Source organism: Rhea pennata, chromosome 7, assembly GCF_028389875.1.
Source record: "Rhea pennata isolate bPtePen1 chromosome 7, bPtePen1.pri, whole genome shotgun sequence".
In the NCBI taxonomy this organism is placed as follows: Eukaryota; Metazoa; Chordata; class Aves; order Rheiformes; family Rheidae; genus Rhea; species Rhea pennata.
In genome coordinates, this window is record NC_084669.1 from 22135405 (window position 1) to 22158673 (window position 23269).

Consider the following 23269-nt stretch of genomic DNA (forward strand, 5'->3'; position numbering starts at 1 on the left):
TTTTCTGGCTCTGCCACAGACAGACTCATAATGAAACACAAATCATCCTTAAGCGCTCCAGCATCCTTCAGTGCTCCATATATAAAATGATGATAAAGACACAAATGTAAAGCATAAGGAGTTCCCTGACAGAAAGACGATAGACAAATTATTAATTTACTTATTATTCACCAACTTTGTTTTTTATTTTTAGATTACTTGCTCGTTTCTCTGTCACAAAAACATTTTTATACCTGTGAACACTAGAAAGCTAAATAAGCCACAATACAGGAATGAAACAGATTCTTTTGTCAGAGACATCTTTAGAATCGTCTGTTACTTGTCTGCAAGATTTTTGTAATTGTGATAAAATGTGCATGTAGCACTAAAGCAGAGGAGGCACAGCATGACAGAAAGAATCAAGGAAATATCCACGTAGAGCTTCTTGTTACCAAGGAAGAGCAAAGACAAAAAGACTCTAAAAAAATCTAATTGCAATGTCAAGATACAGATTCATTTATTTGTAAGACTCTGAAATTGCAAGATAAGTTTTCTCAGGAGGAACAGAAAGAAACCCCTTTTGGATTTAAAATTAAGTATATGTACTGGTGTATATGTATACTGGTGAATATGGCAATGCGTTTCCAGAGTTTAATGACTCGCATGTTCAGCTGACTTCTTTCTATACGCATCCACCAGAGGGCTCCAGGACTCCATTTTTACTCTCTGTCCTGAGAAACAGCAACTCGGCAATTCCTGCAAAAATTAATTTGGAGAGTCAGTCTCCTTTGGTAGGAGCAGGAAATCAGGGAGAGGGATGCACTTTCACAGGAGCATGCAGAGGTTTTACGCACTTAAGGTCTGAATTGCTGTAATGCCTTAAAAATAAATGCAATTCTGAACTAAAACAAACAAAAACAAAACAAAAAAATCCAGAGATTTTTAGCTCTAGAAGTACAGTTATTTTAAGTTGCCAAAGCAGGCCTGTAGAAGACTGAAGGTAAATCACCATTAAAGTGCATTTTGGCTTAGTAAGAATAAAAACAGTGGACAAAAACCACAGCTATGTACTGATATTTTGGGCCTACTAATGGATAAGAAAATATTTTGAATAGTCTGAAGGACACATATGAATAGATGATGGGATTAACTAAAAAAGATGACAAATATAGCCAGAATATCAGGAGACACACCTCTGCAATGAGCTCCTTTCTTTAGGTTAAGCCCCATTACCAGAGCTTTTCAAAACTAGAATAGACAAAATCTGTAGAACACCTACTCTAGGGAACATGCCTACATTAAGCAGGGGGCAAGACAAAGTGGATAGAATACATTTTTTTGTTCTCTAATTTCAATTCAAATATAAAAGAGAAGCATATGTAACAGTTAAAATTAGTCATGTACAAATGTTATACACCCACGCATTAAATTACCACAGAAGAAACTTACTTTAAGTATGTTATACAACAAGGAGTTAATAATAAGCTAGAGAAGAAAATACTCATCTGGCTTGATTCAACACACCTGCATTACTCATGAGGTTTGTGAGGGAACAGGATCCCACCAATTAGATGGTATGTTAACCTCTCTGGTTTGCACTAGTCTGTGACTGATGAGTGGAAGGGCTCTTCAAGAACCATTTCCTGCTGGGTTGCTCCTTTCTGCCTGGACTCTCTAAAAAGGGCATGTTTGGTGCGTGTGTGTTTGTAATATAGAAACCTTGTGGAGTTTCTACAGAGTTCTTGGTCAAGAAACTCTGAATTTAACTTTAAATTAAGGGAGCAATTAATTCCTAAATTTGTTCCAGCGCCTGTTATCAGTACCACAATATTGATCATATTCCCCTAAACAGAAAAAGAACCACCCTCTTACATTACATTGCAAGAAAGTATGGTAAAAGGAGAAGCCTAAGCACTGGTAGGAGAATTTTAGTCACATTTTAACCTTAGATTTTTCTAAAATCTCTATTTCAAAGACTAGTGTGGTTTTCTCCTGCCTTCATTCTCCCTAGGACAGACTGACCTGATTACCAGCCAGACTGACAGTTAACTTTTTAAGGATTTGCAATGTAGAAAAACAGAGGTCCTGACTGCTGTCATTCTAAAACCTATGATCTAAAGCAAAGGTTTACAAATTGTCTGAATTAATGACACCTGAGAACTCTCAAAACATCTCCTGGGTCTTGAGGTTTCCAGGTAAGTCAAGGAAACTACGAAGCACACTCACACACACAAAAATTTAGTCATTAAATTCTGCTACTGAACAAGGTGCAATGGACCACCTATGAAAAAGGCAGCAAAACCTCATATGCTATCCTGGACATAGATCAGTTTGGGAAGGCCTGGTCTAGTTCAAAGAAGAATTAACTCAGGGAAGTTATAAGGTCAGACAAGATAACTATGATCATTTCTCCTAGCTTTAAAGTCTGCTAATTTCTTGGGGCTTTACATGCGCTACTTCTTTTTCTTCAAAAATTCCCCTTCCACTTCGCTGTGATGTAATACAATTTTCATCTTGTACCGGCCCCAGAAGCAGTGGCATTTCCAGTATGCCCTTTATACAGTGGCATCATACAAGTTGAAACCTGTCCTAGCAGTATTAGATTTGATGGGGGATTTTCAGACTCTTCATTTCCCACACTAAGACAAAACCATAGAATAACGGAGGAAAAACAATACTGCATAGTTAATTAGTTTCAGTCAATGTATTGGATAAGTGTGGCAAACAGCAGTCAAGAGAAAAATGAAATATATTAACATAAGGTGAAGGGAGGAATGTATATAAGCAGAAAAAAAAAACCTATGAGTACAGATTCTGCTTTTAATGACCACTGGAGTGAGTGTGGAATAACATTCCATATCCGACTGGCATTATTCTGAATTTTTCCTGATACAGTCCAAGGCAGAATCAGGCCCATCTGTTTGGAATTTAGCAATGTATTACTGAGGAGCAAGATATATATTTAGGAATCTATTACTGAGTTGGAAAATAATTATGCCTTGCTGCTTTAGAATTTTTATGAAGGAGAAACACCTGATACCATGGTACTTCTCTCAAGCTGACGTTGCCAAAGCTTTTGCTGCAGAAAGCATCTGATAGTTTTGTCAAACCAAGTAAATGAAAGCACAGCTCACCTTACTGGGAAATGGGGGCTGCAGTGAGCAAGGCAAAAGCAGCAATCCTGTCCATCAGCACTGCTCTGCTGTGACTTCTCAAATGGCCCTGAGGCTCCCCTGAAGTAAAGCGGTCCATTCTTCCAGTCTCCCAATCAGAAGAAAGGCACAAGCAGAGACTTGTCAAATGTAGGATTCAGCAGGGAGGCTTTTAGAAGAGAAAAAATTGAGATCGGCAACTCTGATGCAGCTTCCACCTTTTCTGAAAGTGGAAGCTCCGGGATCAGTGCTTCCATCTGACAAGAACTTCGTATCTAAGGAAGAACATCCCAAATACCTGGATAGCCTCACTCATTTTCACTCAGCAAACATGCCATTTGAGCTGCTAGGGAGGAAAACTTCACTTTATGGTGGTGTTTCAGTGACTGACTCCCGCATTCTCCGACTGCAAGTACTTCTGCACCACTGCCTGCCTGGGCATCCTTACCACCAGCCATCACCTTTTGCCACCTTTTCTCTCCCCTCTGCCTTCTCCAGCGGCAGTGCAGAGGCCCTGAGCACAGGCCTCACCTTGCCGGGGCAGTAGTGGCCCTGCCCCCCCCCCCCCGGGGTCACCACAACCACCCCTTGGGCGGCCTCTGGCCTGCCGGGCCCGGCAGCCGCAGCCCCCTGCCCGGGAGCCCTCCGGCGCACCCCGAGCGCCCTGGCGCTGCCGCTAGTAGTGAGCGGATCGGACCGGATCGAGCTGCTCGCACCCAGCGCCAGAGCAACGGTCGGGCCACCGCCTAGCAGCTCCTGCCCGCAACGAAGATGGCGGCGCAGGAGCCCGTCAGCACGAGGCCGCTCTACCCTCCCGCTCCTGCCTCTATGACTGGCGGCGGGCGCAGCCACGTGACGCTTTCAAGCGCGCTGCGCGGGACCTGCGCCGGGAGAGAGCGAGGCCGCGGCGGGGAGGCGCGCGCGCGCGCGACCAGGTGACCCCTGCCCCAACGGCCGCTAACGGCCCCAACGGCCGTCCCCCAGCGGCGTCCGGGGGGCGGGGGCGAGCCGGGCCGGGCCGGGCCGGGCCCCCGAGGGCGGCGGGGCCCCGCTAGGCCGTGCGGAGAGGCGGCCGCGGAGCCCGGGCCATGGTGCCGGGCTGCCCGCGCCGGGGCGCCCCGCTGCCGCCCCGCGGGGCGCTTGCGGGGCCTGCGAGCGGCAGGCGGGCGCGGGCCCGGGCGCGGCGTGGGCGTAGCGACCACGGTCACCAGCGGGACCCCTGCATGCAGCCGAGTAAAGCACGCGTCCCCCTGGCCCGCACAGTTTCGGCCCCCTTTGTGCTTTGCCCCTTTCAAGAAAGCTTTTTGTTTTGTGCGTAATCCTGGGGACAGGGCCGGAGCGTGTGGGAGGCTTAAAAAATCAGAAGCTTTGTTTAATTCTCACGTGCGTAATGATAGCAAGATTTATAATTTGGGAGTTTACTGGTTTACCTGCAAGCCTATAAAGAGCCTTAGTTCTTTCCAGGGAAGAAGCCTGCTAGTTACTGTGGATAGCGGTAGGGAGGTATGCTTTTGCAAGGCATAAAGCTGCTCACTACAGAAGTTAGGATTATTTCATCACTAGTGCCAGAAAAGCATAATTACTGTCCCTGGTGTGTAAAGACATCTGTTATTTAAGCAAATTACTTTTGAAGAGGGTGTTAAAGTTAGGCAGTGAAGTGCTTCAAGATATATATCATGTCGAAATGGTATTTAGTGTTTTTACAGAATTTACTTAGGTGCTTTTTAAGTATTGCTGAACTCTCTCAAGTCCTTGGGAGATAAATAGCTGAGTATTATCATTGTTGTTACAGGAGAGGAAATAGCAGCAGTGGAAATAGATAACTTCCCAAAGTTACTCAGCCAGTATTTTAGGTCTAGGATTATAGCTCAAGATAAATTAAATACCAGCCATTTACCCTGTTTGGGTCTCTGATGCTTTGCCCTTGACCATGTGCCAAAAGCATGCAGCAGCAACAACAGGGGAAATCCAACCCGTGTTTTCTTGTCTATCTTATTAAAGCAACCAGAAACAAGTTCTATTTCATAGTCATGATGATGCCACAAATTCTTCTGGAATTCATTAATTATGTTCAGGGACCCTTTCAAGCCATACTACAGAAAGTATAAATGTTGGGAAAAAATCCCAACACGACAGTGAATTCTAAGGCTAACAGGATGATATTCTGGCATTCAAATTAGTCTTTTTTTGTAGTACCTTTTATTCCAAAGGACAAAGTTGTACCCTTTGCATTAGGAAACATTGTCACAAGTGACTTGAATGATAGCGTAAGGACACTAGTATACAAAGAAAGAGTCTATTGTGCTCCGTCTAGCTCATTCTGCTTTTATTTCCCATACAGGACTCTTGACTTGGGCTAAGCATTCATAGGCTGTTGATTCTACTACCATCACCAAAGTGATTTGCAATTGCTGACCATGAGCTGAGTCTTTGTACACTCCCTCTCAGGTAAGGGTCCAGTGTCAGCAGAGCACAGTATCATGAACTATAGCTAGACCACAGATATTGGCTGAGTAGCTTTAGGAAGTGCAGGCATCCAGTATGGCTCTCAGAGGGGAGGGAGAATTCTGGCTGTCAACATTAGTTTCATGTGTTATGTTAGTCTAGTGGAAGAGACTTAAGTTATTAACAGAAGCCTTATTTTAATGTTCTAGCATTAAGCAGTTAATTGCAGTATGTGCACAGCGAACTCAGCCTGCCCTCCTATAGCAAACACACTACAGAAGTCCTTTCAGGGACTTCTTCAGCAACAAAAACAGAAGCACTGAAATTGAGTCTACAAGGTGTTCCTTTAAGTTGTTTTAAGTCAGCAAAGTTTCCCAAAATAAAATAGTTTGCTACTTGTAGTGAAAATTTCTTTTGGAGAAAAGACTTGTGTCTGTTGTTGTATTTTTAGCTAAAGAGTAGCAATTGAAAACCTTGCATTTTGAATGAAGAAGATAGAAGTGGATAGAAAAGAGAAAACACAGCTGTTCTTCAGTGCCTGTAGGCAGGATAATTGTTGCCTCACAAACCCCTCCCCTCGGTTTGAGTCTCCTTTTGCTTTCTTCAGCTGGAGACAGGGTTTTTTTTTAGTCCTCTTTCACAAAGCATGACGTTTGCTCCTTATTTTCTCCTGCTGGTCCTGGAAATGAGTTTGTTAGACTGAATTAGGAAGCAGTTGAGAAGAAGAGGTTTGAAAACACTTCCAGAGGAAAGAAGCTATAGGAACCTTATTGCTGACATCCGTAGGTGAAGTGGAATAAATAGTCTGCAGGTCAGACTATTGCTTTTTATATTGTATACATGATATATGTTATTTACATAAAAGAGATTTCCTCTGAGGTTGTGTTTCACAGAGTGAACTGAGAGCTCCATATATCCCAGGGGTCCACTCCTCCCCAAGCGTGCGCATGCACACATGCAGCTGCATGAAAGGACACAGTGAACTATCCCTGTCTCATTACTTACCTATTTAAGAACAATTATTGAAATTTGGGCTGAAAGAGCCTTCTAAAGATTTTAGTCAATCCTTCTGCTGGACCGCCAGATCAGTTTTACCTGAAGTTTCTCTGACCTGCTCTGAATATTTTTAAAGTCTACAATATGCATTTCCTTCCAGTTACAGAAACTTCAACTCATTGATAGGCAAATTTATGATTTCATAAAAGTTGATATACACCCGAATGACAGTTCATCTTAGCTCAGAAACACTTTTCCTAAATTGCTCTCCTCAAGTCTGTCTTGTTAATATAAAGTCCAGGGCACAATCAATCATCGCCATCCCATCACATTGACTGCTTAAGAATGATTACTGAAAATTGGAGAGCCTTCAGAAATGATCTAGCCATATGCAAACATGTCAGATTTTCACTCAATTTTAAAGAAAGGCAGAATCATATGCCTTGTACAAAGAGAAGCCAGCTTTTCTGGAATACAGAATAGGCAGGTATTTTATACACTGCAAGGGTAACTGTACTTACAGGAGGGTGTAGTTCTGCAGTTGTTTTGCAGAAAGCAAATTTGATATTAACATAATAAGAGGAAAAGGGGCAAGAGAGATGGAGATTGCCAGAAACTCAGGACAGACAGTAGGATATTATAGTTGCTGGCCAAAGTATCCAGTACAGAAAATGAATAATTTTCACATTCGTATTTTGAAAACTGATACCACTCCTCTCTTCCTGAGGTGAGGAAATAAGACTGCCGGGAAATGTTACATGAATTGGATAAACACTGCTGTTATTTCAAACCAATCCTGTCTTAATGAGATGGCTTATAGTGCTCCACTGGAGACTCTAATGATAAACTCCAGTGTTTTATGATTGTCTAAAAAATTACAGGGACTTCCAGTGAGTTTCCTGTTCTGACAGTGCAAAGCTTTAAGCCACTAACTGAGAACAGAGCAACAGGAATAATGTGTCTTCACTGTATCTTTAAGAAAAATAAAGTTTATTCCATGCAGAATGCTAAACAGAGCCCCGCTTATAATGACAAGAATTGACTTTCATAGACAGGGTTGAATCAGCTGGCAGCTACCAAAGTGATCTTAATATCTACATTGACATTATGACTAGAAGTTTAAAACAATGTTAGCACCTTTTCAATACAATTGCGCTCTGGAGAAAGCGATTTTTTATGCTGCTGAGTTTTAGATCATTCAGTGCATTATAAATCATGTCTCCACAAAACTGTGCACAAAGGATAAGCCATACTGTTAAATCTCTCTCTTAACTATTAGATGTCACACCTGGAAAAAATGTGGCTTTTGAAGGCATAATACATAATGTGTTTTGCTGTCATGAGCTATGGAATTCTAAATTTGGATATGTGCGAAGAACATGCAACAACATCAGTTTATTCCTTGAGGAATCCAGGTGTATTTGTCTTTCAGAAGGCTTAGCACCTGCAGTCTTGTGGGAGTGGTATTACGGGAGCACAAATGGGTTCTCCAGGTACAAAGGCAATGGCTGACCCATGAAGAAATACGAAATCAGCTAGCCACTTTCTATTCTTTATTGTAAGACCATGCTTTTCTCATTAAAGGGTTTCTTTTCTTCAAAGGTAGGCTAAAGGTGGCAGCTTGGCTTCTCTAGGTGTAAGCCTTAAATCTGGGTGTGCTGGTGGATGTATTTGTGTGAGGTGCCAGAGGGAATTTATGCCCAATGAGTAAAATCTAGTGCTTTCTTTACTCTCACGGACGCAAGGAAATAGCTTTTGTTCCGATACCAGCATGGTAACTCTGTGGGAAAACATTTGAAATCATTTCAAACCAGGATTCCTTGTGGTTGTTAGAGGTTGGGAAAGTGGTTTCAAAATGAGCAATTAGCAACTGGCCATAGCTACAATACTTCTGATGCCAATTTATTTTTTTTCCTATATTTCTTTTGTTCCAGTCTGACTTGACTGCAAGTGTCTTTGCTTAAAGAGATGAGTGACTTTGCCTGTTCTATTGATAAGAATAAATTACTAGCAGTTAATTTATGGTGCTCACAAAAGTGCCTTTGACGTGGTGAATTGTGCTCTGTTGTTCAGTTAATTGGGTTGTCAGGCAATGTTACTGGTTATTATATAGTTGTCTCTCCCAGAATATTGGCTTGCTTCAGGGAAAGGACTAAAATCTTCTAGATTTCCAGTTCCCAGGATATCATGAAGACTCAGAGTAAGAAGGAAACAAGCATTTGTCTGGACAGTAGTGATGGTGGAAAGAACATTTTGACTGTTATGGTTCAATCTTCCATCCCTAATTTCTGCAACAAGAAAATAACTTTTCTTCTGAAATCTGTAAGTTCCAGGGAGGTCGGTGGCAGCCAGCATTCACAGAAGCTTAAGATGTGGAAAAACTGGCTGCTTAGGACAGTCATCTTGCTACCAGTGAGAGTCGGAATCGTATCACTGGGTTTCCGATGTCTGAAATGGAAGTTCACCTTTCTCTGTGTATGTTGCAAAGACAACAAAGGTAAACTTGTTTCTGCCTCACTGCTAGAGGTATGACTCATTTAAAACACACACAAACAACAATCAGGCAGCTGGAAGGTGTTTATACACATGGTAATTTTTACTGCCAGCTTTCACACTTGCAGGCCATGACATCTGCAAAAGTGAGAAAAATGCCAACAAAGGATCCTAATGAGGCTGAAAGACAAAAGCAGCAGCACAGTGGTCAGGAGTTCACTTGGAGGCTTGGTTTTTGCATGATGAGCTCATATTTAAGAGTGTTTAGACTGTTGGTTTCCTCTAATACTGTGAAATGCAAATTTCCTTATTGAAATTACAGAAGGTAAAGAAACTTTTTAGCTTAAAAGGAAAACAGCAAACAAAAAACCTTGTCTGATGGTGCCTTCTCCTGGCTGTTGTTGCAGAGGTGCTGAGTTTGAGTATGTCTGTTGGTCATGTAACAGTGCAGCTTTGATAACTGATTGTTCTTTGTCCCAAATGAGAGATAAATGTAAACAGGGTTTGTTTTCTTCTTTAGTTACTGGATCTAGATGCATGGGAGTGTCAATATTAATCATAGCTGCAGGAGAGTTTAGGTGATTAGGCAGCTTTTGTGTTTAGCCCTGATCGTGGTGAAAACTAGAGTAGTTCTTCTGTCAGCATGTTTCACATTTTGTGGCCAGCTGTTGTGATGGTCTTTGCTTACTTGTCTTCCTGCCTCAAGGGAGTGGTGCTGACATAGAGATACCGGAAGAGACAGTCCTGTCTCTTTAAACTTCTAGTATCTGTATCTTTTCAAAGTCCTGAAGAGTAGAAGAGCACAGACTGGGCTTATTAGGTAGGGAATCATTGTAATGAGAAGCAATGTGTGATGCCATAGACCCAGCAGAGCACTTTCATGTAAGCTTTTGTCACAGCTTTCTCCCTCTAGGTCAAGAAACAAATGACTGGAGCCTCAATATGACTATAGCTAGAGGCAGATCTGGCTGGCTTGGGTGTGCTTCTCTGGCCAGCCACAAACAGAGGAGTTGTTGCTGCCATGCATTGTTGCTGCCATGCTGCATAGCATGTTGCTATGGTCTTGAGATGGTAGCCAAGTGCAGTGCAGGGTTTAATGAACTCTAAGATACATCTCCTGACAGATGGGCTTTGGTTGTTTCTAGGCCCCTAAAGAGCTGCGTTGAATGTGGTTAGAGTGGTCCAGCTTCTATCTTGCTAGCTATGGAAGTCTCATCTGAGGAAATCCTGAACCTTGATTCCTGTGGGAATCATTTCTTAGCAGTCCACTAGACTGCTCCACATGAAGTCAGGGAGTAGTACAGCTGGGAGCATGATGACATCTGTAGCCTGTAAGCTCTATGGACAATGATTATGACAGTTCCTGCAGATGCAGGGCTAATTTTCTTCCTCAGGAAGAACTTGGGGCTTATGCTGAGTGTTCGTTCACCTGGCAGCTTTGTAGGCCCAAGGGGGGAGAAATAGTTAAGGAGTGGCTTTTCTCCACCACGTTCAGTCCAGGCCTGGTACTGATAGCAGAACAAGGGCTGTGGGCAGCCCCATTCTGTCATTGCTTGTGTAGGAGGTCTGTGATTCTTAGCACTCCCCTGCGAGTTTGAGGTTATCAAGTGCCCCTTGTTGCAGCTGCAGAATGGCTCATTTACCAAGCACAACAACAGGCTCCTGTTTGGGCAGGATTCCACTGGCAGTCCATGCCTGACCTGGAGACCTTTGATATTTTGGCTGGCAGTCTAGTTGACTGTGCCCTGCTTGGTATTTCTCTGTGAAATCCACTCTAGGTTGTCTTTTTTCTCCAAGAGGCATTACTTTCCTCCCCATCATTTTTGAGTGCAGGCATCACTACAAATGCTCTTAACTGGAGCTAAGAGCCCTTCCTGCAGTGAGCAAGCAAACCCCCTACCCAACCCCTGCTTGCTGCACAATGTTCCAGCTCAGGAGGTGTGTCTGAGGTCCTGCAGCCGGACATATCTGAATTTCCAGCTTTAGTTTATGCTGCCCCGGGAGGTGTTTTACATGTGCAATACAGCTGCGTACTGTCAGCATCAACACGAGCAGGATACTCAAGAGACTGAGTTCGGCTGATATTTCCTCATATTGCTGCTTTTTGCAGGTATCTTTGACTGCTTTTACCTAGGGGTGACATGTCAGGTTGGAGAGGTTCATGAATTGTTCTGATGGGAAGCATACATTTTCCTGTACTATGCATACCTTTTGATCATGTTGATCTTTTGATCAAGTTCTTGCATTTGAAATTACATGGAGTTTTCTTTTTCCTCTTATGTTTTAAAGAAAAAGATTTGAAGAGATATGGCGCTTGAGAGGATCATTCGAGACACACTGACACGCTTCATCCAGTCCCACATCCCTGCTGCAGACTTCAGGTATGTCTAGATAGGAACATCCAAGATCATCATTTGAGCTTTTGCTCTATATTAATTGCCCCTCTGCACATTATGCTGAGCTCCAAGTGGAGCATTGTAACTTTTCTATCTTTTGTGTTGCTTTTCCTTAAGTCTGATTCAGGATGCACCTGGTCTAGTGTGAATGTTCGAGCAACCATTATTAGCATTACAATTTAGCATGTCATTTCTTTGATGACCAAGATGATTAATTTCCTGCCTAATAGTATACATTAGAATATGGAATTCCTTTCATTCCACAGTGATCCCAGAAGGCTTTGTGAACAGCACAGTGCTATGTCAGGGCGCTCCCTGTTGCAAACTCTGCCTGCAGGCAAAAATACAGCCACCTGGAGGCTGGAACACAGCAGCTGGTTTTGCAGCTGGTGGCAGCAGTGACACAAGTGTGGGACAGCAAGAAGAGAACACTGCATCGCATAGGAATTGCAAATTGACTGGAGCATAATGACATCACCTGACCAGTCAGTGTTGAAAAGTCAAGGTTTTGAGCACTTGCAATATTTCAGCTCAGCTGAAGTACCTACAGTAGCATAGCCTCTGCCTCATGCTGGGGCATTCGTTCAGTGCTGCCCAGGAAGAGGATGGCATGCAGTATTTTCTGCAGTATTCTGTATTATCCCTAGAAGTTTCCCACTCAGCCACTGACTTCATGCTACCTGGCTTTCCTACTGAGATCTGTGCATAACATAAGAGACAGGCTATAAGGGTCCTTCTGCTGCTCTATTTAGAAAGACACAAAGTTAGAGGGAAGAGGGGGAGAGAGAAAGTGAGAGAAAATGGGCCTGCTGACCCTGCTTCCATGTCCTGTGTTCTTTTTGTCTCCAGTGGAATGGATGATGTTTTTTTCTCCTACATCACGGGTGTCCTGGAAGAGCTGGGCTCACCAGAGTCCTCTGAAGAGACCTTTGACATGGACACCTTTGTGGAAATGATGGAGGCGTATATTCCTGGTTTTGCAGAAATACATAGGTGTGTGAATGTGATTGTTTTGTATGTATGTGCCATGCCTTGGGACCTAGACCCAAGCCTCTCAATACCGTAAACTCTTTCTTACAGCCAGATCAGGAGGTATTAGTACTGAACCTGTGCCATTCTGATTAAATCAGGCTTTGTCTGGCTGCACAAATGCTAATCCCACTATAGTTTGCAAGTAGGTCCTGGGCCATCTGAAATGCCAGTTTGTGACACTGGGCTTCACAGCAAGCCTGGTCTCTCTAGAAAGAGGTAGCTAAGTAGGGTAGGCTAGTGCTTGTTCCTCACACTAATTACACAGTTTCTGTCTCTTGTAGTGGGGATGTTTGTGAGATGATGTTCTCTCTCTCTGAAAGGCTTGGTGAAGCTCGCAACAGAGGTGAGTTAAACAGAGAATTTCAGCACAAGAAGTATATTCTGCATCAGTGTTTGGGGTTGAGCAATGTCACAGAACAAAACACAATCTTGTTTGCAACATATAGGATCTCATAGGGTAGTCTGATTGATTGACTTTTTTTCCTACTGTTCGGTGTTTTTTGAGATCCACACATGGGAGGTATACCTCACATGAAATACTATCCGACATACAGGGTGGGGAGGGTTGGTAAAATACACTTGACCAGATCTCCAAATGCCACTCAGAACAGATCCAGAGTACTGAAGAAGAAATGGCAGATACAAGGCTGCTGGTCAAAATTCAGTAGGTTACTTCTGATGGTGGGGATTTCTGCCTGCCTCTGGTAGCCATATGCCTAAGGCCATATGGGCAGCCTGTGTCAGGTGCATCATCAAACCGAATCCAGCTGACAATGTCTTATCACTTGTAGACTTTGCGCATCCTTCAAACTCACTTCCTGGTCACCCCATGTATCCTGGTATTGATGCAGAATCACGGGAGGGGTTTGCAGGACTGCAGAAGACTATACCGTCCTAGGGGTCCTTTCTAGCCTCAGTGTTCACAGATCAGCTGAACTGCTACGTTTACCATCGTCAAAGCTATTTCCCACCAGAGAGCAGATAGGTCAAGTGCCTGGGCATGAAACCTTTCAGAGCATACTAGTCTGGGTTTTGCTTGTCTGGCATCATCACTGCTTTCTTCTCAGGAGCCAGAACGCCATACAGTGTAGAACAGACAATCCTGTCTTTCATCCTACTTACTGCTTTCCTGTACTTAACAAAACCTATTGCTCTGGTCCCCTGCATCCTACCCTTTGAGGATCCTGATACAGCTTGTGTGTGGAAGGACAGCACCATCCCAGTTTACAGATGACAGAAGAGGTGAAATGGTTCTTCTTAGAGTGACACAGAAAGAACCTGTATTAGAACTGCAGAGAGAGATGAATCAGAGTAACCTGATCACAGGATGTGCTGGGTCGCACACAGCACAAGAACGACCACTGTGTATTCCCTAACTTAAAATCTAACCCATACCCAGTTCACAGTTAGAGCAAACACCAGTGAATTCTTAAAAACAAGACAAAAAAAATGCCATAAGTATCCACAATCAAGCATTAGAAGCCCAGAGAATTCACAGCTAGAGTTGTGTTCAGAAGCAGCCTCTGATAAGGCCTGGAAATGCAGGGCAGAGACATTCCAGCATGTGTTAGTTCTGCCTTCCTGCAGGTCAGTGTAATTAGAGCTGCAGCTGTCCCCACTGAAGGGAGGAGGAGCACTAGCACTTTTCCCCTCCTGTCACCTAAGAAGGGTACAACAGAATGGTTGGTATTTTTTCAAATCCAAAGGGTACATGACACACTAGCAATTTAATACTAACAGAAAGCCCAGAGCTCTTGCCTTTGTGGGGCTGTTCCTCAAAAGATATCACTGTGTCTTTAAGAGAAACCTGGCCAAAAGGCTGTGGAGGGCGGGAGTGAAGCAACTTCTGAAGACCTGACCCAGGGCCAGGAGCCTGCAGCAGGAGCCTGCAACGGGAAACATCTGCGCGCTTTGACAGAGGGAGCTGGGGCCCAGGTATGGCCACCCTGCAGAGGAGCAGAAGCACTGGGGGCAGGGTCACCCAGCACCAGGTTACCAGCACCACCTAAGGGCATTTTCTGGCTCTGAAAGGTACCACAGCATAGGCTGTGACATAGTATCACTGGTATCTGTGATCTCCTCCATTATGTGGCCTCAACAGGTCTATGTCACTAACTGGAAAAAGAAAATTACCTGTTGCCAGGAGAGTATGAGCCATCACTGGCTCATTCTTCCAAGCCACTGATGTGGTGGCTTGGGGCTAATGGGAGCTTGTCCCAGAGATCCAACAGCAGTGCAGTAAGGATGCCTCTGCAGCCCTAGCCAGGCTTTACCGTGCTTGAACTGTGTTCCCCCAGGCTCACTCTACAGTCTGAGTTGGATCACTCCATTTCTCTTCCCAGCTATCAAGCTGCAGCCTGCATAAGAACAGGGTGCCTTTAGGTGTTGGTCCTGGACACTCAAGTCCCACCCTCAAGCAGCCTCTGTGCTGTGTATTTCTTGAGCCACACAGCACTGAGTCATTGATGCAGCAGTCCTGATCTTGTAGCACCATTCAGCATCACCTGTGTTACAGGCATTACTGCACCTCCCAAGCTCTGCTTGCTGTTTCTCCAGTATGGATCTCTTCTTACTCTGCAGTCAGTCATTGTGTCCATGGCCAGGAGGGGCTGTTGCCTTCTAATGTGGCTAGAGGGCACTGTGCCTAGCCAATCCTTCCTTTCCTGATTGAGCACATATAACCTTGCAGGGAGGGAAAATAGAGCATTGGCACTGCAGTGCCCAGAACGTTCACTCCTGAGAAAGCAGGGCCACACAGATGAGCCAGGCAACAGAAGCCCTACCATAAGGGAAATACAGGGGGAAGAGATAAAGGAAGAACAGTGTTTTGTCTTGCCAAAGATGCAAACCTATATCAGCTTCAGGAAGGAGATTTACAGTCATAGCTGTAAGGAGTGACAGCCTTCAGCTAAGTGTAAGGATGAAGGTGAATTTCCTGACTTAATACAAGACCAAAGGGACCCTTTTCAGTAACCTGCCCTCTACATCCCCAGCTTAGCCCATGTCTGTCTTATTCTAACTAGGAAGACAATGACTTGAAGGATGGAGTGGAGCTGCTACTGGAGATGTTCCCTGCCTGTACCATGGGCCAGGCAGAGAAGGCACTGTCCATGGCCTTGGGTAACTTGGAGGAGGCAGTGCAGTTAATTGTGGAGGAGAAGGTGGAAATTGGCACAGCAGGCATGAGCACAAAGGTATCGTACACTGAAGTAGGTGACACTAGGCCAAAAAGCAGTGCAGTGCTCAGATACATATGGATATACCAGCTGTCTACTGCAAGCTGAAATTTTTGATTGTGGGAACTTTGCCCACTTCCAGCAATGAGCTAGGCAGACCCCCCCAAACCACCACCCCTTCTCCCTCTTCTGGCTCTCTGGAGGACAGGCTATGCCTGCAGCCAAGCCAGCACCTCAGAGAAGCTGTGTCTGGCATCCCCCTTCCCACATGGGTTGGCAATGCTACATCAGCAACTGGAGTCAGCTAAGCTAGCAGGGGGAGCTGTACACCCCAACTGTTTTGCTACTAACACACCTGTTTTGTCTCCTCCCAGGAATGGGCACGGCCCCGCAGAACACCCAATCATGAGGAACTAAAACAGGTTATCTTGCAGAAGTAAGTACCAAATGCAAGGATTCCCATATAGCCTTATTCTGTTTGCAATAAAGCAGGTCATGGCAGATGACCAAGGTCAGAATGACAGTGTCATCTGTAAAGAGCGTGGGCTGCATGATGCTTGGAAAAGATATTATGATGCCAATTTGGGTGTAGCTGAAACACATCTGAGTGTAAGTATAATCAGTGGGTGGGAAAACAAGTTTGGATTTTCCTGCTTCTTTTAGAGCTCTGAAATACAAGTAAGTTACCTTCATCAGCTGGAGCACAGCAACTGGCTGGTTGTGAGACTTCAAACTGCTACAAATATATAGTAAGACACAGTATTGTCAGCTGAGGTCCCAGTTAGAGATTCAAGGCACAAACATCATGCTGCAGCTCAGGTACACATGGTGATTTGTGGAACTACAGCAGCTCATTCATATCTCAGTCCTTGGAGATAGTCCAAAGAAGGCTAAAGATTTCTTTAAGGGACTGTCTGTACAGCAACACTGGGAAGATTAAATCTCAGTTACTGCAGGTGTGCATTGGGTGTTTTTAAAGAATCCTCTCAGAAATCCCCTGTAGACTTCTTGGGAATGAAGATGGCTTTAGATTGGTTTAGCTTTATTCACTTCCAAAAGCACTTTAATTTTCAGAAGGAGAACACATACTGTGGTTTAATCAATCCACTTTAAGGTATCAGCTTTCCTGAGTGTTCTCCTGTGGGCATGCAGACTCCACATGTCTATCCAGCCATGTCTTTTCCACCACTTTACATCCTCCCCAGTGACAGAAAAACAGCTGATGGTCTAGGGAAGATAAAACAAGGCAGAATGTCATCCAGACTGAATTAATAGTCCCTGTCCTTGCCTGTGTTATGTGCAGGCTTGCTTCAAAGGAGCATATAAGGAAATAAAAAGCACCACCTGCCAGCAGTGTTTCTGGGAACTTCACTTTAATGACATTTTGGCAACATCCTGTGCTTCAAACATCACTCAAGCACAGGTACAGAGAGCAGATCACCATAGTTGACTATATACAGGAGCAACTATATTAATTACTGAGGGAAAAGTCACAGTCAGCTGCACTGTCCCCCTATTGAACCAGCTCCAAAGTCTCAAGAGCAGTAACCCAGCAGTACAGCAAGCAAATATTTGGGCCCTGGTATGTCAGTCACATAGGGAATGAGGTGATACTTTTATGAAGTTGCTTCCAGCTCAAACCCGCTTCCTACTCAAGTAGTACACGGAGCTTTAAAGGCACACCATCTCCTCAGGGCAGAAGCAGCCAGCTCAGCCCTGTGCAGTGTGGATCTTACTTTTGTCTCCTTCAGCTGCCATCACTCAGGCTGAAAAGGAGCAAGTCTGCCTAAATACCAGACTAGACTTTTCTTCATTCAACAAGGGCTGCCTTCATTGTCTCAGCAGCCTGAGTTTTGATATTGTTCACAAACGTCCATGGATGCTACTCCAGGAGAATCCTTCTGGATTCTTACTAGAAGGATGGCACACTTCTTTCCTACAAAGGGACGAAACTTCTGTTTCACACAGAGGGAAACCTTAAGTGCTCCTAGCTGCAGTCTAGGCAAGTAGTACACATTGCACAGCCACAAACCAGCCAGAGAAGACATAGGCTCTGAGCAGCTCTAGGCAACACGTCGTAGAATTTGCTAAACTTACTGTGTTTCAGATACATGATGGTGGATAGCGCAGAAGATCAGAAAACACATCGGCCAGCTCCACCAAAAGAGGTGAGAAGAGCAGACCTAGCTCACCAGCTCTTTGAAAGTCCTTTGGCTATAATGTCTAAAAAGCTGACTGCAAGCCCAAAAAGAAGATGGGCAGTCGCAAGGAAGGAACATTCACAGGACCACTAGTCAGCAAAGAGGAAAAATGAGTTTAGCTAAGGGGTGCTGCAAGGTCTGGCTGAACTTAACCACTCCTGACTAGCATGGCTCCTGCCTCCACCCCACCAGACAGCTTCCCTCCCATTTTTGACTTGGGCTCCCAGCACACGTGATGGGTAACTCAGTCCATCCCAGTCTGGCTGGCCACCCCAGGCATGCCCTGCTTGTGCTTGGCCCTTCCCTTTCCCCAGCAGTATGACAGTCCACTTAGTGTCAATGTCTTTCTTCTGCAGGCTCCCAAGAAGCTGATCCGCTATATTGATAACCAAGTGGTGAGTACAAAGGGAGAGAGGTACAAAGACATAAAGAAGCCAGAGAGCGAGGAGATGAAGAGGACTTACATCAGCCTCAAACCAGCCAGGAAGTACAAGTTCCACTGACAGCCAGTCTCTCCTGCTCTTCAGCCTCTGCCTCACTGGCTTGGGCATGGAAGGATGGACACGTGGCACTAGCGACGAGAAGGGACTCTTCTACCCTCCACTAATTGGAACTAACCTGGGAGCCAGGACACTGCTTTCAGCTTCTCCAACTAACCCAGATGACAAGGAGGGGCCTTCTCTCTGTGCGTAGCTGTCCCACCACCCTAGGGCACAGGGCAACAGCTGTCCAGGTCATGGGTTTTCTCCTTTACTCCTTGCATGGGACATTTTTAGATCTAAGATATGGCTTGTGCTTTTGCAACAAGCTTCTTACAAGTCTGTATGCACTGTTGTTTTAAAATGAGTGCTAGTGTTTAATAAAGATCATGTGAGTTGGTGTGTAGTTCAGCTGGAGAGTGCATGTGCTTTACAGACACTGCCTTCAACGCTTCCTGGGCCAAGGAGAGGAGCAGGGTTGCCCTCTCTTATCTTAACCACTGTCTTCATCATGCTCTCCACGAGAGGCAGCTGCTGTTTGGTTAAGCACCTAGTGGCTACAAGGGTGGAGGTTGGATTTTAGACCAGAGCTAGGCCACTCTTGCCAACACAGCTTGCATAAACTGCAGTTGAAAATACAGCCAGGGCCCCTGCCATTTCTCTCACCACTGTTGAGTGCAAAAGCCACAGCCTTGTGACATGGAGCAGGATGGAGTTTCAGAAGGCCTGGGCACTAACCAAAGTATAAATCAGAATCTAGAAGAAATGAGCAGCAACTATCAACTGCTTTCAGTGACAGCATAGCTAGATTTGGTGTATTTCCTCTAGTGAAACTGCAGCAGGAGCCCATTGCCCCAGAGTACCAGAGAACAACTCCATTGCACTGGCCTGAAGCAGTGCCCAGGGGCAAGCAGCTAGGCCTAGACGGACACATGCTGCCTGAGCTGGGCCCCTGCCAGCCCTTTCATGCCAGCTAGCCAGTTGCTGCCGCCTGGAGCTGTGCTCACACTGCCCCCTCTCCCCGAGCTCAGAGGGGCCTGCCCTCTCCAAGAGGAGGACTGGCAGCTTCTCTCCTTTCTGCTCCAGCTAGCTAAGTTTGTTCCCAACAGTTCTTCAGGCATGCCCTGCACACCCACCTTAAGGGACAGTACTCCACAGTCCCCATCAAACACTCTCCTGCTCCTTGGACAGCTGCCACTTAAGTTTTAAAATAGAACAAATAATAAGTCCTATCTACTGGCTGGCCTGGCCAAGGCCTGTTCAGCACCATGGTGTTCCTGCAAGTCACTCGCTCTCTGCATGCTATTGCAGAGGGAGTTACTTCCCCAGGAGACACCATCAGAGCACACTCGTGAACACCCAGAGAGAAGAGTGAGCCCCACGCAGGCCAGCCTCACCAATGGGACGACCTCTCTCCGCGTGCCTCAGCAGCAACCGGTTCTGGCATCCTCCTGGGATCCCAGTATCGTATCCACCCCCTCCCCTCCCCACCCCCAGCAGCAGCAGTTCTAGATCTGGAGGTTAATGAAAGGGGCAAAGCCAACCACGTCCTGCAGGAGAACAAGGGCCCTCTGCAGCGGAGGCTCCACATCCAGCTCTACTCCGCGGCCTCGGAGGATGCTCAGGCTGGATTCAGCCACATTGTGGCAGTGCTTCACCTTGAGCGAGCGCAGCTTGGGACAGTACTCAGCCAGGACCCTGCCAAGAAAGAGAGCACACGCAAGTTGTAAGCCAGGACTCCTGAGCACACAATTCACCCTCTTCTCCACTCCCAGCAGGTCAGCGCGTGCACACACACGCAGCCCCTGTACTTTGGGAGCAGCAACATGACAGCTCCAGAGAGAAACTCAAGGGACGTGGTCAGACCAAGTCAGCTGTGTCCCACATCTACATTCTATGGCATCCCAGGGAATTTGCTGCCAGTAGCAAACCCTCCTTCTCCTGAAAGGCCTGCCAGCAGCTTCTCCCCAAAACGCAGCTTTCTGCTTCCAGCATAAGGAAATTCAACTCTTCTTTCTCTATGCCTCCTCTTCCTCACTCCTGCCATCCTCACCCCAGCTTCCCACATTGCCCAGTACCTGATGGAGTCATTTTTGACTCGCAGACAGCCTGTGAGGTCCAGGTGCTCCAGTTCAGGGCAGCACTTAGCAATCTCCTCCACTGCCACATCACCCACATTGGCATTGACAGCCAGTGAGACAGACTTAAGCTTGCCACACTTCTGCACCAGATAGCAGATGGCTTCATCCTTCAGCTGGCGACAGGCCGTCAGGTCCACGGCCTCAAGCACCTTGCAGTGGTCAGCCAGGCTGCGCAGGGACAGGCTGTCCACCCACTCACAGTGAGCCAGGGAGAGCTGGCGCAGATTGGGGCAGCTCAGCGAGATGGCCACCAGCGCATGGCGGCTGAGCTGGGCACAGCCCTTCAGCTGGATCTGCTGCAGGTGGTGGTTCTGCCCGATGACCGGGAGCAGCTCCCGGTCCGTCAGCCAGTCAGAGCAGTTCTGGAGCGCCAGCTGATGCAATACTTCGTTGTCCTTCAGCAGGTTAACGAAAGCAGCTCTAGGAATGGCAGGTCCAATCTGCACAGAGAACCCAGGAAGAATGAGGCACTCACCACGGTCTCAAATCAGCTTGGCTCAGCCTGGCCCTCACCCAGAGGCTCTTCCCACTCCTGTCTTCCACTGTGGCACAGAGGTGACCACAGCCACCCTCCCCTAGTCCCAGGGCAAACCCTGCCTTAAGGCTTCCCTCCCAACAACATCTCGTGACCAGGCTTCTACCACTGCCCTCAGAGAGCCAAAAAGTGGTCTCTCCCCTAGCCCACTCATCACTACTGAGTTTATACACCCATGCTGAGCTCCATGTCTCTGCTCTCCGTAAACTCTTTGCCAGACCACTCTTGTCCCCTCACAGAACAGCAGCCACTCCTGCATCTCCAAGGCCCATCCAGTCTCTCCGAGGGCTTGTACAAGCTTCCCCTCAAGACAGGGCACAGCATTATCTCCTAGCAGACCCACACCAGTGCACACTCCAGGTGAGATCTATCAGGCTTGCCACTCTGGAGCTGGCTGTGCTTTTGCAAGCCACTGCCCTGGAATGGCCTGGGTGGAGCTCCAGGCACACTGCTCCCCAAAGCTTCCTGCTAAAGACAGTCACATTGCTGGGCCCTGAATCACCACCTCTCTCCCTTGAGCCCATCTGTTCAGGCCAACAAGTGAGCCATTAACTCAAGCTCCTGAGCAGAAACCAGCATCCTTGCCAGGGGTTTCTACCTCCCACATGGCCACATGCTCCCATGTTAGCCCCAGAGCAGTGGCACATCTGAGTCTCCCCCAGCCTCGGAGCCATCCTATACCTTGCTGGAGTCAAAGCAGTGCATGTTGGCCAGATACAGCTGGATGAGAGACTGGAATGACCTGCTGACCCTCTGCAGGCTCAGGAGCTGCTGCAGTGGCAGGTGGCAGAGGATATGTGGAACCAGAATGTCTTCCCAGGGCAGATCCAGGAGGCATCCTCTGGAAGGGGTCAAACTCATCATCAGTTGCCAGGGAGCCAGGCTGTGGTGAAAGCCAGGCTAAATCACCTCACATCTACTGCCAGGCACCTCTAGGACAAACAGCCAGAAAGAAACTCAGCAGCCTCTCCCACAGCCAGCCCAAAGGGGGAAATCCCCACGGCTCGCCACCAGCAGGGCACGCTCCCGCCGCGCTCCCCGCCTCCTCCCCGGCCTGGGACGCTCGCTGCCCAGGCACGAGCCCGCGCACCGGCGCCGCCCTCCCGGAGGGCTCAGCCGCGGCTCCCCTCCGCTGGGGAAGGCGCTCCCGCCCCCCAGCCGCCGCCGCCGCGCCGCAGCTCTCCCCTCCCCGCGGCCGGGACCGGGCCAGGCAGCGCTCCAGCGCCCGCACCGCTCCACCGCCGGGAGCGGGGCCGCCGGCCGAGGAGCCCCGCGGGTCGCGGCAGCGCGGAGCTCCCGGGCCCGCCGCCACGAGCGGCCCCGGCACCCGGGCTGCGCCGCGCAGGGCCAGGCGCGCCCCGCGCTCGCGGCCAGCCCGCGGGCTCCGCGCGGCCCCGCCCGGCCCCGGCCCCGGCCCCGGCCCCGGCCCCGGCCCCGGCCCCGGCCCCGCCGCCCCGGTACCTGCCGCCCCGCCGGGGCTCCGCGGGCGGCTCCATGCGCGCCGCCACCGACGTCACCGCCGGCGGCCGGAAGTGAGCGCGCGCCCTGGCGGGGCGGGGCCTGCGGGGCGCCGGGGGCGGGGCCTGCGGGGCGGGGGCGGGGCCCGGCGGGGGCGTTCGCCCGCGCGCGAGCGGCCGGCCCGCCTCGGGAGAGGGGAGTGCAGAGCCTCGGCGCCTTTCGGGCTGGGACACCGCACGGGTGCGGCGAGCGGCGAGCGGCTCGCAGCTGCGGAGGGGGCCGAGCGGAGCGCTGGGCAATGCCCGCGCGGCCCCTCACTGCGAGGGTCGTTACGGCGGCTGCAGTTGTGTCCGTGCTCTGCAGCCCGAACAGCTGCAGACCGACCCGGCAGGCAGCGCAGCGCAGCGCAGCGCAGCCCCTTCCTTGCAGGGGCGGCCCCGAGGGCCCTGCGCGGAGGGTGCGATCCACAACGGCATGCAAGCTGTGCGCAGCGCCGGGCGGGCACGCTCGCCCGCCGGCCCGCACACACCTCCGTGTGCGGCGCAGACGCATGTGCACACACACCCCGCGGCTACGCCAGTGCCCCACTGACACCTTCGTCCTGCTCCCCGCCTGGCGCCAGCCCCCCAGCTGCCCGCTGTCGCCCCAGCTCTCCCGCATCCCCGTGCGCACCCAGCCGCCCCGCTGCGCGGCGGCCCCCGGCGCACGCGGTACCCCCGCCTCCCCCCTCCCCCGCCCCGCCAGCGCGCATGCGCGCTGCGGCCGGAGCGGTCTCGCGCATGCGCG

At 48.2% G+C, this 23269-nt stretch overlaps 2 protein-coding genes and 1 long non-coding RNA gene across 10 annotated transcripts; 1 reads left to right on the forward strand and 2 right to left on the reverse strand.

The window, feature by feature from the left end:
- Positions 1-479: 479 nt before the first annotated feature.
- On the reverse strand, positions 480-3907 carry LOC134142729 (uncharacterized). 4 transcript variants are annotated; one of them, XR_009958949.1, is made up of 4 exons: positions 3786-3900; positions 3430-3477; positions 3114-3300; positions 480-735 (listed from the first exon to the last, which is right to left on the reverse strand). It is a non-coding gene; the product is annotated as an uncharacterized LOC134142729 (long non-coding RNA). The 4 variants fall into 4 exon arrangements; XR_009958950.1 differs by lacking the exon at positions 3430-3477 and having other exon boundaries at positions 3848-3907; XR_009958947.1 differs by lacking the exon at positions 3430-3477.
- A 64-nt stretch (positions 3908-3971) lies between these two features.
- CUEDC2 (CUE domain containing 2) lies at positions 3972-18755 on the forward strand. Of its 4 annotated transcripts, XM_062580170.1 has the most exons (10): positions 3972-4066; positions 5473-5579; positions 11355-11446; positions 12311-12454; positions 12775-12836; positions 14295-14428; positions 15517-15687; positions 16044-16105; positions 17777-17837; positions 18227-18755. In XM_062580170.1, the coding sequence occupies exons 3-10, from the start codon at positions 11373-11375 to the stop codon at positions 18371-18373; spliced, it is 855 nt and encodes a 284-aa protein (XP_062436154.1). In that variant the 5' UTR covers positions 3972-4066; positions 5473-5579; positions 11355-11372; the 3' UTR covers positions 18374-18755. The 4 variants fall into 4 exon arrangements, with proteins under 4 accessions (XP_062436154.1, XP_062436157.1, XP_062436155.1 ...); XM_062580173.1 differs by lacking the exon at positions 12311-12454; XM_062580171.1 differs by lacking the exon at positions 5473-5579.
- On the reverse strand, positions 16543-22549 carry FBXL15 (F-box and leucine rich repeat protein 15). Of its 2 annotated transcripts, XM_062580167.1 has the most exons (5): positions 22487-22549; positions 21707-21957; positions 20428-20930; positions 19894-20047; positions 16543-16896 (listed from the first exon to the last, which is right to left on the reverse strand). In XM_062580167.1, the coding sequence occupies exons 2-5, from the start codon at positions 21887-21889 to the stop codon at positions 16765-16767; spliced, it is 972 nt and encodes a 323-aa protein (XP_062436151.1). In that variant the 5' UTR covers positions 21890-21957; positions 22487-22549; the 3' UTR covers positions 16543-16764. The 2 variants fall into 2 exon arrangements, with proteins under 2 accessions (XP_062436151.1, XP_062436152.1); XM_062580168.1 differs by lacking the exon at positions 16543-16896 and having other exon boundaries at positions 17026-20047.
- Positions 22550-23269: the final 720 nt, after the last annotated feature.

Bases quoted from the DNA above. Each gene is read 5' to 3' on its own strand.
- FBXL15 (XM_062580167.1), bottom strand. From the start codon at position 21,889: ATGATGAGTTTGACCCCTTCCAGAGGATGCCTCCTGGATCTGCCCTGG. The intron at 20,048-20,427 runs GTACTGGGCAAT...CTTTCTTGGCAG, and splicing joins GTCAAAAATGACTCCATCAG to GGTCCTGGCTGAGTACTGTC. The intron at 16,897-19,893 runs GTTGGCTTTGCC...TATCTTCCCTAG, and splicing joins TTGTTCTCCTGCAGGACGTG to ACCATCAGCTGTTTTTCTGT.
- CUEDC2 (XM_062580170.1), top strand. From the start codon at position 11,373: ATGGCGCTTGAGAGGATCATTCGAGACACACTGACACGCTTCATCCAG. The intron at 12,455-12,774 runs GTGTGTGAATGT...TGTCTCTTGTAG, and splicing joins GGTTTTGCAGAAATACATAG to TGGGGATGTTTGTGAGATGA. The intron at 17,838-18,226 runs GTGAGAAGAGCA...TTTCTTCTGCAG, and splicing joins GGCCAGCTCCACCAAAAGAG to GCTCCCAAGAAGCTGATCCG.